This window comes from Oryx dammah, unplaced genomic scaffold (genome assembly GCF_014754425.2).
Source record: "Oryx dammah isolate SB20612 unplaced genomic scaffold, SCBI_Odam_1.1 HiC_scaffold_2, whole genome shotgun sequence".
NCBI lineage: Eukaryota > Metazoa > Chordata > Mammalia > Artiodactyla > Bovidae > Oryx > Oryx dammah.
The window spans coordinates 72,876,385-72,890,509 of record NW_024070186.1 but is presented as its reverse complement, the minus strand read 5'-3'; the positions used below and the strand labels follow the sequence as shown (position 1 = coordinate 72,890,509).

At 39.7% G+C, this 14,125-nt stretch overlaps 1 protein-coding gene across 1 annotated transcript in view; it reads left to right on the top strand.

Annotated features, from left to right (window-relative positions):
• MCF2L2 (MCF.2 cell line derived transforming sequence-like 2) overlaps positions 1–14,125 on the top strand; it is a 274,628-nt gene that overhangs the window by 222,301 nt on the left and 38,202 nt on the right. The window contains exons 21-22 of the mRNA XM_040265422.1: positions 3,257–3,328; positions 7,921–8,046. Coding sequence (XP_040121356.1) covers positions 3,257–3,328; positions 7,921–8,046 — 198 coding nt within the window. The remainder of the gene's footprint in view (positions 1–3,256; positions 3,329–7,920; positions 8,047–14,125) is intronic.

Sequence of the window (14,125 nt, the reverse complement as noted above, 5' to 3'; positions counted from 1 at the left end):
TAATTTTTTTCTTTTGAACATTTCTTGCTCTTTTTTTAATTAAATGATAATTACTTAAAAAAGAAATTAACAATAAAAAAACAAAAAACAAGTATCTATGAAATGCTTAATACCTTTTTCTGAGATGTTATGAAATTAAAAGTCATGACAGAGTACATAATGTATGTAATGTCTATGTCATAGCAAGTTGATTAGATAATACAAATACATTATTTATCAGCACACATTAGGCATGTGTACTCGGTTGTGTCCAACTCCGTGAACACATGGACTGTAGCCAGCCAGGCTCCTCTGTCCATGGAATTTTCCAGACAAGGATACTGGAGTGGGTTGCCATTTCCTTCTCCAGGGAATCTTCCTGACCCAGGAATCAAACCCACATCTCTTGTGCCTCCTGCATTGGCAGGCAGATTCTTTACCAGCTGAGCCACTGGGGAAGCCCAGCATACATTAAAGATAGATGCGTTAAGGAAAATAGAACTCACTTTCATTGAGCTCATGATTTTTTGCTTGTTTGCTTTTGCTATTACTTAATTTTTTTAACTGAAGTACAATCATTTTACAATGTTGTGTTCATTTCTGCTATACAATGAAGTAAATCCGCTATACCTACACATATGTCCCCTCCCTCTTGTACCTTCCTCCACCCCACCCCCATCCCACCCATCTAGGTCATCACAGAGCCCTAAGCTGAGCCTCCTGTGCTTTATGGCAGATTCCCATTAGCTATCTATTTTACACATGGTAGTGTATATATGTCAAGGAACTAAACTGGGTCATTTATAGAGATGTGGATGGACCTAGAGTCTCTACAGAGTGAAGAAAGTCAGAAAAAAAAAAAAGAAATATTGTATATTAACACATATATGAGAAATCTAGAAGATTAGTAGAGATGAGCTCATTATTTCTGTCGAACAGGCTAAGTAATGTATGGAAACTATCAAATTTAATATAGAGAATTTTCCTTGCTTGTATTTTGTTTTAAAAAATGTGGTTTGCAAAATGGTACATTATTTGTTTACAGTAAGTTTAGCTTATTGCAAGAAAGATGATCTAGAATAAGTGGTCGTGCTGGTTTCCTGTGTAATCCAACTCATGTCATAAATAGGCCACTGTTTAAAAAAAGAATTAATAGGTGAAGGGTATAAACTTTTACTTAGGAGATGAATATGGAATTGAGAAAGTAGCGCTGACATACATACACTATACTGTGTGAAACAGATAGCTAATGGGAGGCTGCTATATATTAATAACACAGGGAGCCCAGACTGGCACTCTGTGACCACCTGGAGGGGTGGGATGGGAGGGAGGGGAGGGAGGGGATGGTCAGCTATTATAATATACCACAATATATAGTCACAGAGCACCAGTCTGGACTACCTGTGTTTTTAATATATAGCAGCTTCCCACTAGCTATCTGTTCTATACAGGATAACGTCAATGCTACTTTCTCAGTTCTTATTCATCTCCTAAGTAAAAGTTTGTATCCTTTACTAATTATATATATATATATATGTATATACAGACACACACATATATAATGATATTATATTATTGTATTTCATTAATTATATAGTTAAATATATATAATTATGGCTGATTCACATTGTACAGCAGAAACTAACACAGTTTTCCTCCAATTAAAAAATAAATAAAAGGATGAATAAGGTCTGCAATTCTAATGTAAAACGTAGTGACTATAGTTGATAAGACTGTATTGTATAATTGAAATGTGACAAGAGTGTAGGATTTAAATGTTCATACTGAAAAAAGAAATGAAATGATAGATGTGTCATTTAACTAGGTGGGGGAATCCTTTTACAGTATATACATGTGTCAAATCACTACAAGACACGCTATACCCTGGAGAAGGAAATGGCAATCCACTTCAGTATTCTTGCCTGGGGAATCCCATGGACAGAGGAGCCTGGCAGGCTACGGTCCATAGCATCACAAAGAGTCGGACACAACTAAAGCAACTTAGGACATAAATTCCTGGCTAAGGATGTTTTCAGCTTTCTTCATTTTAGTCATTCAAAGCATCTTACCACCTTAGCTTCTCTGTTGGCTATAAGTTGCTTCCTCCCTCTGACTGTCACAAAGCACTAGCCTGAAGTGTTTTTTTTTCCTTCCTTTTCAGAGTTTGTTATTTCTATCTCCTTTATGTAGTGAAAAGTCTCTGTCTTATTCATGGTTAAGTGATGGACATTGTTATTCTCAAAATTTTCATTAAAACTGTGTATAAATCTCTTTCAGAAAAGACACACTGTAAATACCTAACAATTTTATATGTCAATTATGCCTCAATAAAGCTGAAATTAAAAACAAAATAAATAAACAAAGGAACTAGGCAGCTTACAAAAGAATAAAAGCCAATAACAAACATTTTTTTGAGAGTTCTACCTCACTAGTTATTTGAGAAATTCAAATTCAAAACAGCAGTGAGGTGGGATTGCTCTGTTGATTTGGCTAGCAAAACTTTTTGATTAAATAGTAATACTCCAAGTAGGCTATGGGATGGTGAAAAAATTTTTCATATATGGCTGATGGAGACATAGTCCTTCTCTAAAGAACTTGGAAACATGTATCACAACTCTTAACATTAACAATTCAACTTCTAGGTATTTATACTTAAGGAAAGTGTAAAGACTTATTGTAGTAAAAAATTATTTAACATAAATATTTAACAGTAGAGGGGAATTAATCAATTATGATTCAGCTATAGCATGCAATCCTTTCTGCTTGTGCTCAGTTCCTCAGTCATGTCCGACTCTGCGACTCCAAGAACTGTAGCCCACCAGGCTCCTCTGTCCATGAAAATACCAGGCAAGATTACTGAAACAGGTTGCCATTTCCTACTCCAGGGGATCTTCCCAACTAGGGGTCAAACCTGAGTCTTGCATCTCTTGCATTGGCAGGTGGGTTCTTTACCACTAGCGCCACCTGAGAAGCCCATAGTATGCAATACTCTGCCACAATTTAAAAACATGTTTTAAAAAAATACATTGTTGTGGGGAAATGTTCATAATAAGTTGCTGAAAAAAAAGCAGGATACAAAATAGTGTGTCCAGTGTGATTCTATGTTTGTGGAAAGAACTTTGTGCTGAATATTCCATTTACTTTTTCCCTCTTACTTGTGACAAACAGACAAATTTATATACATCCTCAGTTTAGCATTGGCTGGAGACTGTTTGCACAATAGATTAAGTTGGCATTTGACTTTTTAATTTTCAGTAAGGCTTTTGGGTTAATGCAGGGGCTGCTGGATTTTGAGTCGCCTGAGGATTTGGAGATGGACCCAAGTCATCTAGAAGGAGGTTCGGCTAAGGTACTGGAAATTAAATATTATTTTATTTACTAACTGCTAATGAAGTGAATGTTAGTCGCTCAGTCATGTCTGTTTGAGACCCCCATGGACTATAGCCTTCCAGTCTCCTCTGTCCATAGAATTCTCCAGGCAAGAATACTGGAGTGGGTTGCATTCCCTCCTCCAGGGCATCTTCCCGAACTGGGAATCAAACCCTGGTCTCCCACAATGTAGGCATATTCTTTATGGTCTGAGCCACCAGGGAAGCTAATGGCATTTGTCTATACATGGAAGGACTTATGGTAATTTTGTTTTCTTAGTGTATGATGTTTATTGTGTAAATTTTCTAAAATAATATTCACCTCATAATTCATAGTCAGGAAAAAACAAAAAAACTAAAAACAATTTCAAAGTTGGGATTTATAATAGCAAAAGTGGTAATATACTTTCTTTCTTCTATATAAAAATGTTTCACAGGAATACAAAAGTAAGTGAAAGTGTGAAATGCATATGTAAAAGCCTGGATGTAAATATAATACAATTCCATGTACTGGCTATTGTAAATAGTGCTGTAATGAACACTGGGGTACATGTGTTCTTTTCAATTATGGTTTTTTTTAATGGTATATGCCCAGTAGTGGGGTTGTTGGGTCATATGGTAGTTTTATTCCTAATTTTTTAAGGAATCTCCATACTGTTCTCCATAGTGGATGTATCAATTTGGATTCCTGCCAAAAGCAGTGGGATGGGGTATGAGGGAGGTTCAACAGGGAGGGGACATATGTATACCTATGGCTGATTCATGTTCATGGATGGCAGAAACCATCACAATACTGTAAAGTAATTATCCTCCAATTAAAAATAAAATAAAATATAAAATCCTACAGTTATTTTCCTGCATGGTAGGGTTATGAATGATTTATATTTACTTCTTTGTACTCCTTAGTAAATCTATATACATTATGCCTTATGCCCTTCCAAATGTGTGTGTGTATGTGTGTGTGTGTGTGTGAATTCTAAGACAACCAAGTTTCTCTTGGAAGAAGTGATGGTCACACAGTATGGGAAGAAACTTGTGGCTTGCAACTGGTATTTTGTTTGTTTGTTTATTTTTCTCCTAGTGGAAATTCTGATATAAAGAGAAAAACATGAGGCATGTGTCTCAAGGAGTGGTCATTTCCATGCCCTCCCTGGTCAAAAGGTGTTGTGGAGATGGCTTAAGATTAAAAGAAGCTCAAGGGATAGGTAATACTTTTATGGCCTGGAGCAAGTAGAGCTAGCCTGGGTTTCAGTAAAGCGTCTGCCCATAATGCAGGAGACCCAGGTTCGATCCCTGGGTTGGGAAGATCCCCTGGAGAAGGAAATGGCAACCCACTGCAGTACTCTTCCCTAGAAAATTCCATGGATGGAGGAACCTGGTGGGCTACAGTCCATGGGGTCACAAAGAATTGGACATGACTGAGCAACTTCGCTTCTCTTCTTTTCTCAGCTATTTGTAAGGCTTGCCAAGACAGCCATTTTGCTTTTTTGCATTTCTTTTCCATGGGGATGGTCTTGATCCCTGTCTCCTGTACAATGTCATGAACCTCATTCCATAGTTCATCAGGCACTCTATCTATGCAAAGATGGGCTCGACAAAGGACAGAAATGGTATGGACCTAACAGAAGCAGAAGATATTAAGAAGAGATGGCAAGAATACAGAGAAGAACTACACAAAAAAATCTTCATGACCCGGATAATCACGATGGTGTGATCACTCACCTAGAGCCAGACATCCTGGAATGTGAAGTCAAGTGGGCCTTAGAAAACATCACTACGAACAAAGCTAGTGGAGGTGATGGAATTCCAGTTGAGCTATTTCAAATCCTGAAAGATAATGCTGTGAAAGTGCTGCACTCAATATGCCAGCAAATTTGGAAAACTCAGCAGTGGCCACAGGACTGGAAAAGGTCAGTTTTCATTCCAATCCCAAAGAAAGGCAATGTTAAAGAATGCTCAAACTACTGCACAATTGTACTCATCTCACACACTAGCAAAGTAATGCTCAAAATTCTCCAAGCCAGGCTTCAGTAATACGTGAACCGTGAACTCCCTGATGTTCAAGCTGGTTTTAGAAAAGGCAGAGGAACCAGAGATCAAATTGCCAACATCTGCTGGATCATGGAAAAAGCAAGAGAGTTCCAGAAAAACATCTATTTCTGCTTTATTGACTATGCCAAAGCCTTTGACTGTGTGGATCACAACAAACTGTGGAAAATTCTGAAAGAGATGGGAATACCAGACCACCTGACCTGCCTCTTGAGAAATCTGTATGCAGTCAGGAAGCAACAGTTAGAACTGGACATGGAACAACAGACTGGTTCCAAATAGGAAAAGGAGTAAGTCAAGGCTGTATATTGTCACCCTGCTTATTTAACTTATATGCAGAGTACATCATGAGAAATGCTGGGCTGGAAGAAGCACAAGCTGGAATCAAGATTGCCAGGAGAAATATCAATAACCTCAGATGTGCAGATGACACCACCCTTATGGCAGAAAGTGAAGAGGAACTAAAAAGCCTCTTGATGAAAGTGAAAGAGGAGAGTGAAAAAGTTGGCTTAAAGCTCAACATTCAGAAAACGAAGATCATAGCATCCGGTCCCATCGCTTCATGGGAAATAGATGGGGAAACAGTGGAAACAGTGTCAGACTTTATTTTTTGGGGCTCCAAAATCACTGCAGATGGTGATTGCAGCCATGAAATTAAAAGACACTTACTCCTTGGAAGAAAAGTTATGACCAACCTAGATAGCATATTCAAAAGCAGAGACATTACTTTCCCGAAAGGTCCTTCTAGTCAAGGCTATGGTGTTTCCAGTAGTCATGTATGGATGTGAGAGTTGGACTGTGAAGAAAGCTGAGCACTGAAGATTTGATGCTTTTGAACTGTAGTGTTGGAGAAGACTCTTGAGAGTCCCTTGGACTGCAAGGAGATCCAATCAGTCCATTCTAAAGGAGATCATTCCTGGGTGTTCATTGAAAGGACTGATGTTGAAGCTGAAACTCCAGTACTTTGGCCACCTCATGTGAAGAGTTGACTCATTGGAAAAGACTCTGATGCTGGGAGGGATTGGGGACAGGAGGAGAAAGGGATGACAGAGGATGAGATGGCTGTATGGCATCACCAACTCGATGGACATGAGTTTGAGTAAATTCCGGGAGGTAGTGATGGACAGGGAGGCCTGGCGTGCTGCAGTTCATGGGGTCCCAAAGAGTCGGACATGACTGAGCAAATGAACTGGAACTGGGAGAGTCCTACATCACACAAAACTAGCCCCCCAGCATGCATGTGGGAGGAGGGTTAGTGGGAAGGAGAGAGACTAGGAGCCATTGAAAGTAAGTTGAGTTTCAAATGTTTAGTAAAGAGGGAGATGCCTGGTGTAAGGACTTTTAATCCTTTGTTAATGACGTGATAAATTCAGGTGAGAGTCTGTTGTTTTTCACCAGGACCTGGAGCGTATTTACCATGAGTAAGAAAGTAAGAATCCATGGCATGTTGTTCAGTGGAGGCAGCATGCTCCACTCCATTCATCAGCCCTGTCATTCATATCTCTGATTCAAAGATGCTAATCTTCAGTGTTTAAGCAGAGATTAAAAAAACACACAAACCTTTGCTTATGTCTTACAGGAGAGGACAAGAAGAAGCGGGCTTTATGTGGGGAGCAGCAAAGAGCTCTCTAGTCTTTGTTGTGGAAATTGTTGTGGTTTTTAAAAATGGACAAAAGCAAAGTCTTTCTGTTTCTATTTACCAGAAAACAGATAAATATGCTGTCCCCTGCTACATAGCAGGGGAATAAAATACAGAAATCCTAAGCAAAAGACTTTCAAACTGAAACAACCATCCCTAACATGTCTTAAGTGTCACAATAGTAATCATTGGAACGTTCGTTGGTCTCGTAAATTAGCTTTTTCCCCTTAATTCTGAGTCTTCATGCTGTTTGGAAGGTACAGATCACATTGGCTTACCTCTTTGGCATCTTTAATGGTGACAGAAAATGGGGAGATTCAGTGTGGCAAATGCCGCCATTGTGGTGTTTACACGTAAATCATTAGTAAACCTCCACATGGTAGCCTATTTTTTGCCTCTATACAGATATCCTCCTCTGAAATGGTTTTAAGAATGGTTTTATCCATAGGAAAAGACTATCACATTAAATACAGGAATATGATACTCAAGCTGTACTTTTCAATTGGCCCTGAGGGATAGGAGAGTAAATGGGAGAGCAGCCTTTTTAAAGGGCTGCAGTTTTCATGCTTTACAAAAGCTCAGGATATCTCTTAAATATCCAGAATATGATGTCCATGATTTTATGAACTTCATTCTTCATGAGTATAGTGTGCAGAAAATGTAGTCAGTGATTTTGCTTGTGTGTGTGTGTGAGAGAGAGAGAGATAGTTAAACCAGCAAATATCCTTAGCCACCTTTGGAAGCAAGGAAACAGGTTGATATACCTACCTTCTCAGTCACTTCCTGCTGGCTGGATCCACAGCTCCTTATCTCTGTCCTGTTTTCTTTCTTTACTTGGTAGATGGTTTACCTTTTGATTTCCAACAAGGCATTTGGTTTCCACAGAACGGGCCGAAGAGGACCGAGGATTCAGCCTTCTTAGCCGATCTACAACAGGCTTTGGCCATGATGGAGGATTTGATCAAGTCCTGTGAGTTGGCCATGGACCTGGCAGCAGTCACTGGGTGTCCGGTATGTTCTGTAGCAAGTGTTGGGACATTTTAACCAAAGGCAGACACAATCCTACAAAGGTAGGAGGTACTGTGGCAACGTTAGAGAACTGATCTGTGGGGAAGGAATTTGACTCTGGGCGAAGTGACCTAAGTTGGTCACACGTGTGCTATGGGATTCCAAGCAGCACCTCTGCATTTTTAGGGATCTTGAGTTGTGGTTCTTGGAGTCCCAAATGTTGAAACTGATCCACACTCTGGAAAAAGCAGGAACTCAAGGATCAGGGCATATTGGGCAGGAGAAAGTGCTAAAGGAGTTATTTATTTTCTCACTCATGGCACTATTAAAATATCAAGAGATTTTCCTTCTTTAGCTTTATTTTCTCTGTGAAAATTACTTTGAAAATGGATCCTGAGTGAACGTCTAACCTCATTTTACATCACAGATCCAAGATGAGGTCCAACGAGCATATATTGTATATTCCTTAATCCATCTGCTTAAAGAAAAATACCAAAAGAGGGAGTGCTGGGGACTGGGTCATCTCAACTCTGGCATTAGAGTTGATCCCAAGCAGGCCAGACCCAGGCATGCTAGGCAAACCGTCCTCTAACACTGTGTGATCTCACTGGGCTGGGACATAGTTAATATACAGCTGGTTTTTGCTGTGAAGTACTCTAAATTTTAACTCAGATTTATTTGCTGTCATTGTCATAACAGATTACCACAATCATGGCAGCTTAGAATAGCACAAATTTATTATCCTATAGTTCTATAGGTCAGAAGTAGAACATAGTCTCACCAGGCTGAAATCAAGGTGTCTGCCTTCCTTTCTAGAGGCTTTTGGAGAGAATATTTCACTGCCTTTTCCAGTTTACAAGGGCCACCCGCATTCCTCCACTCATGGTATCTTTCTCCATCTTTAATACCAGAAACAGTGGGTTGAGTTCTTCTCACTTCACATCACTCAGACCATCTCTTCTATTTCTCTTCCCTATTGGAGTATAATTGTTTCACAATGTGTGTTAGTTTCTGCTGTATAGCAAAGTGAAATTAGCTATATGTATACATGTTGGTTAGTTGCTAAGTCGTGTCTGACTCTTTTGCAACCTCATGGACTCTAGCCCACCAGGCTCCTCTGTTAATGGGATTTCCCAGGTAAGAATACTGGAGTGGGTTGCCATGTCCTTTTCCAGGGCATCTTCTTGACCCAGAGATCGAACCAGTGTCTCCTGCTTGGCAGGATTCTTTACCGCTGAACCACCCAGGAAGCTCATACATATACATATATCCCCTTTGTGGTGTTTCCTTCCTTTTTAGGTTACCACAGGGCATTGAGTGAGTTCCCTGAGCTGTACAGTAGGTTCTCATTAGTTATCTATTTTATAAATAGCATCAACAGTGTATATGTGTCAATCACAATCTCCCAATTCCTCCCCCCCTTTCCCCTTGTGGTCCATACATTTATTCTCTATGTCCATGTCTCTATCTGCTTTGCAAACAAGATCATCTATACTTCTTCCACTTTTAAGGACTCTTGTGACTATACTGGGCCTAACTGGTTAATCTATGATAACCTCCATATCTCAAATTCAGCCAATTAACAATCTTAATTCATTTGTCATGTAATTTAACATATTCTCAGTCTCCAGGGATTAGGACACAGGCATCTTTGGGAGGCTATTATTCTGCCTCTCACATGGGGATCAAGTATTCAAAGAATTATATTTCAGATACTTTCCTTCTCTTTTCTTCCCTTTCATTTTTACCTGGATTTAAAATTCTATTTATTGAGGTCTGGATAGATGAAATGACCCTTTTATTTCTTTCCTTGTCAGAAATCAAACCAAGCAAATTAATTAGGGCCAAAAAAAATTCCTGTAATTTTTTATTTCCCTCCCTCCTGGGTTTTCTCTGGCCAGCATCTCAGAAACGGCTACACTGGGTTTGTTGAGATCTAGGCAATGATGCTGTTACTGTCCCCTGGGACTCCAAAACACTCTCTGCTTACTACTGATACATGATTTAAGAGGGTATTCATGAACCATGCGGCGTGGGGCAGAGGGGATTGTTTTCTTGATAACTGTTTCCTTCTTTGGCTAAGGAAAGTCAAGAAAGCAACTTGTTTAATCGTTTGGAACATCTTTCTGTTCTTTTTATCTTTGAACACATGTCAGATAACCATATTACATCCATTTTCCTGAATCAAAAGAATATCCTGAAACCTGTACTCAGGGCAGGAAACTCCCAGCTATTATTCTGAGTGTAAGTAACATACAAAGAGGAAGTTATGAGAAAAGAATGATTAAAATGTGAGTAAATAGCAATCTACTCTGATTTCACTCCAAACTGGTTTGCAAATAAGATGAATGAGTTCATAGAATTTTAGAGATTTTTTAACACCAGTGCAAAGAACTTTTCTTCCCCATCTGTCCTCAGAACATACACTCTATGTTTTCTTTCTCACTAAGACTTTAACTTCCTTTACATCTAGTAATGTATCCTGACAGTCTTATATAATCCTACTGAGTTATGGAAGAGCAGACATTGGATTTTTTAACTTTCTGATTCAGGAACAGGTCCATGAAAAGAACAGCTAACTCACTCCAATCATGTGGTGGTTATCAGCTAGGACTATTTCTTTGATCTCTTCGCTCCCTATCCAGGGTGCCAACCTCTCAACATATTCTTCATCTGATTCTGTTTAGAGTTTACTAACAACTCAAGTACTATTAACTCAGATGTAGTGATTTTGAGATTCTTTGCATCAGCTTCATAGAACTTTATTACAAGATACTTACAGTCACGTGTTGTAGGGAGAGATAAATTCAGACCTTAACTTCTTAATTTATCTACTTGACATCCAATATTAATTTGGTTTTGTGAAGGAAAGAAATAGAAGTTGTGGGTGAGTTCATAATTCAGTTCAGTTCAGTTCAGTCACTCAGTCGTGTCCGACTCTTTGCGACCCCATGAATCATAGCACGCCAGACCTCCCTGTCCATCACCAGCTCCCGGAGTTCACTCAGATTCACGTCCATCGAGTCAGTGATGCCATCCAGCCATCTCATCCTCTGTCGAGTTCATAATTAAAACAATTTTAAAAATGCCCTTCTGATATTTACATTCTTTCCCTTTTGTGTACACTCAGTTTTTGGTTTAATTTAATCACAGAAGCTTAAAAATGTTTTTAAGAAAGTTTGTTTTGTGGAACACTGAGATGTCTTTACTTCTCTCTCCTTGCCAAAAGAAAAATTTCCCCCTGTTTAATCCAATGCATAAAATATAGATGTATTTTGAGTTCTTTTAAATTCTGACTTGCCAGTAACAAGTTCCAAAGTTGAATAGTAATGATTGAATGAAATATATTTATTTTCTGGAACAAATTTATGTTATTCAACAAAGGAATTATTTTTATTACAAATTTACTGTGGGCCAGGGCCAGGTATTTTATTTTCCATTTTAGCTCCTGCTCTGCTTGCCATAGTGTTGGCTGCAGAAATAAGGGTGAGTAAATAATCTTGATGACTCAGCAGAATTGCCTTGGGCTTCTCACAACACCTATGTTAAAGGGTGATTGTGAGGAGTAAATGAGGATTAATTAATGTCAGATGGTCTCCTCCATATGAAAAACAATGGCCTAAAAAATCTAATAAATGCTGCCATTTTCATGTGTGGACATTTTGTAAGTAAGACCTCTGATGTAAGAATTTCAAATGTGACTACATTAAATAATAAGGCACCCAGCACCATGCCTGGGTGGTGGTAGATGCTGAATATAGAACCCAGTGCTGACTTATTTGGGTTCTTAATCAGGCTGGAAAGGAAGGAACCCCTTTGCTTCTGGCAATTGTAATCACAGGCCCCTGTGTCCCACAGCTTCTGCTTTTCATTTCTGGATCAAACTTTGTGCTAATTCATTTATCCAGATGTTTCCTGCCTCTTTGCGCAAAAATACATAGCTCTGTCCCTTTAGCTGTTGTTGCCAGGAGTGAAAACCTGACCACTGAAAAGAGGTCTCTTCCCTACATTCATACTCTCAGCCAAATTCTTCATTTGGTTGGTATGCACTGTGCTGTACTGTGACAAATCGCTTCAGTCATGTCCAACTCTTTGCAATGCCATGGACTGTAGCCCATCAGGCTCCTTTGTCCATGGGATTCTCCAGGCAAGAATACTGGAGTAGATTGCCATGTCCTCCTCCAGGGGATCTTCCTGACCCAGAAATCAAACCTATGTCTCTTACATTGCCTGCATTGGCAGGCAAGTTCTTTACCCCTAGTGCCACCTGGGAAGCCCCTTGGTTGATAAAGTCACATTTTAAACTCTTATATCAGAGCTCTTACCTACAACATGTCCACATATGAAAATGGTTCAGTTCAGTTCAGTCGCTCAGTTGTGTCTGACTCTTTGAGACCCCATGGACTGCAGCATGCCAGACTTCCCTGTCCACCACCAACTGCTGAAACTAGCTCAAACTCATGTCTATTGAGTCAGTGATGCCATCCAACCATCTCATCCTCTATCGTCCCCTTCTCCTCCTGCCCTCAATCTTTCCTGGCATCAGGGTCTTTTCAAATGAGTCAGCTCTTCACATCAGGTGGCCAAAGTATTGGAGTTTCAGCTTCAGCATCAGTCCTTCCAATGAACACTCAGGACTGATCTCCTTTAGGATGGACTGGTTGGATCTCCTTGCAGTCCAAGGGACTCTCAAGTCTTCTCTAACACCACAGTTCAAAAGCATCAATTCTTTGGCACTCAGCTTTCTTTATAGTCCAACTCTCACATCCATACATGACTACTGGAAAAACCATAGCTTTGACTAGATGGACCTTTATCAGCAGTAATGTCTCTACTTTTTAATGTGCCATCTAGGTTTGTCATAGTTTTCTTCCAAGGAGCAAGCATCTTTTAATTTCATGGCTGCAGTCACCCTCTGCAGTGATTTTGGAGCCCCCCCCAAATAAAGTTTCTTACTGTTTCCATTGTTTCCCCATCTACTTGCCATGAAGTGATGGGACCAGATATCATGATCTTAGTTTCCTGAGTGTTGAGTTTTAAGCCAACTTTTTCACTTTCCTCTTCACTTTTATCAAGAGGCTCTTTAGTTCTTCTTCACTTTCTGCCATAAAGGTGGTATCATCTGCGTATCTGAGGTTATTGATATTTCTCCCAGCAATCTTGATTCCATTTTCTGCTTTATCCAGCCTGGCATTTCACATGATATACTCTGCATATAAGAAAATGGTAGCATTACTAGATTATTTTGCCATCATTTTCCATGTGGAGGAGACATCTGACATTTCATTGGCTTATTTGTTTGGGGGAGCCCCTGTGTTGTATCTCTGAGCTCACACCCATCAGATTCATCAACACACCAAAGTGAGTGTCACAGCATTACATCACTAGTAGAAAAATGCGTTGAGGCTATATTTGTTTCCTAAAGCTGTCATAGCAAAACACCACAAATTGGGTGGCTGAAAAAAACACAAAAATTTTTTCTCTCACAGTTCTACAGGCAAGAATGCCAAAATCAAGGTGTTGGTAGGCCCATGCTCCCTCTGAAGATTCTAGGAAAGAATTGTTCCTTGCTGGTCTTCTGAATTTGTTAACTTAGAGCTGCCTGTTGTCCTCTCTTCTCTTGTGTGTGTCTCTGTTTTCTTTTCTTATAAGGACATCAGTCACTGGATTAGGGCCCACCCTTATCCAGTATGACCTCATTTTAACTAATGACATCTGCAAAGAGCATATTTCCAAATAAAGTCACATTCTGAGATCCTGGGTGGATGTGAGGTTGGGGTAAGTACTCTTCAAGACAGTTCAAGGTCATCACTGAATTGACTTCCTCACAGTGCTGAGCATTTAGTTTCATGTCCCTCCAGGCCCTCACTAACTGTCAATAAATGATTCAATACTTTTGGGCACAAATATCTACAAAAGTCATGCATGTGGTCTCTGATCTTGGGACCAACTCTTGTCTGATTGGAAAGAAAGGATACATGTGGTTGAAAAGATGGCAACAGGTCATCCTTGGTCCTGTTCAGAGCAATCCCCCTACCCTCTTCCCTTTGGAAGCAGGGGGCCTCCACACAGGCATGCGTCC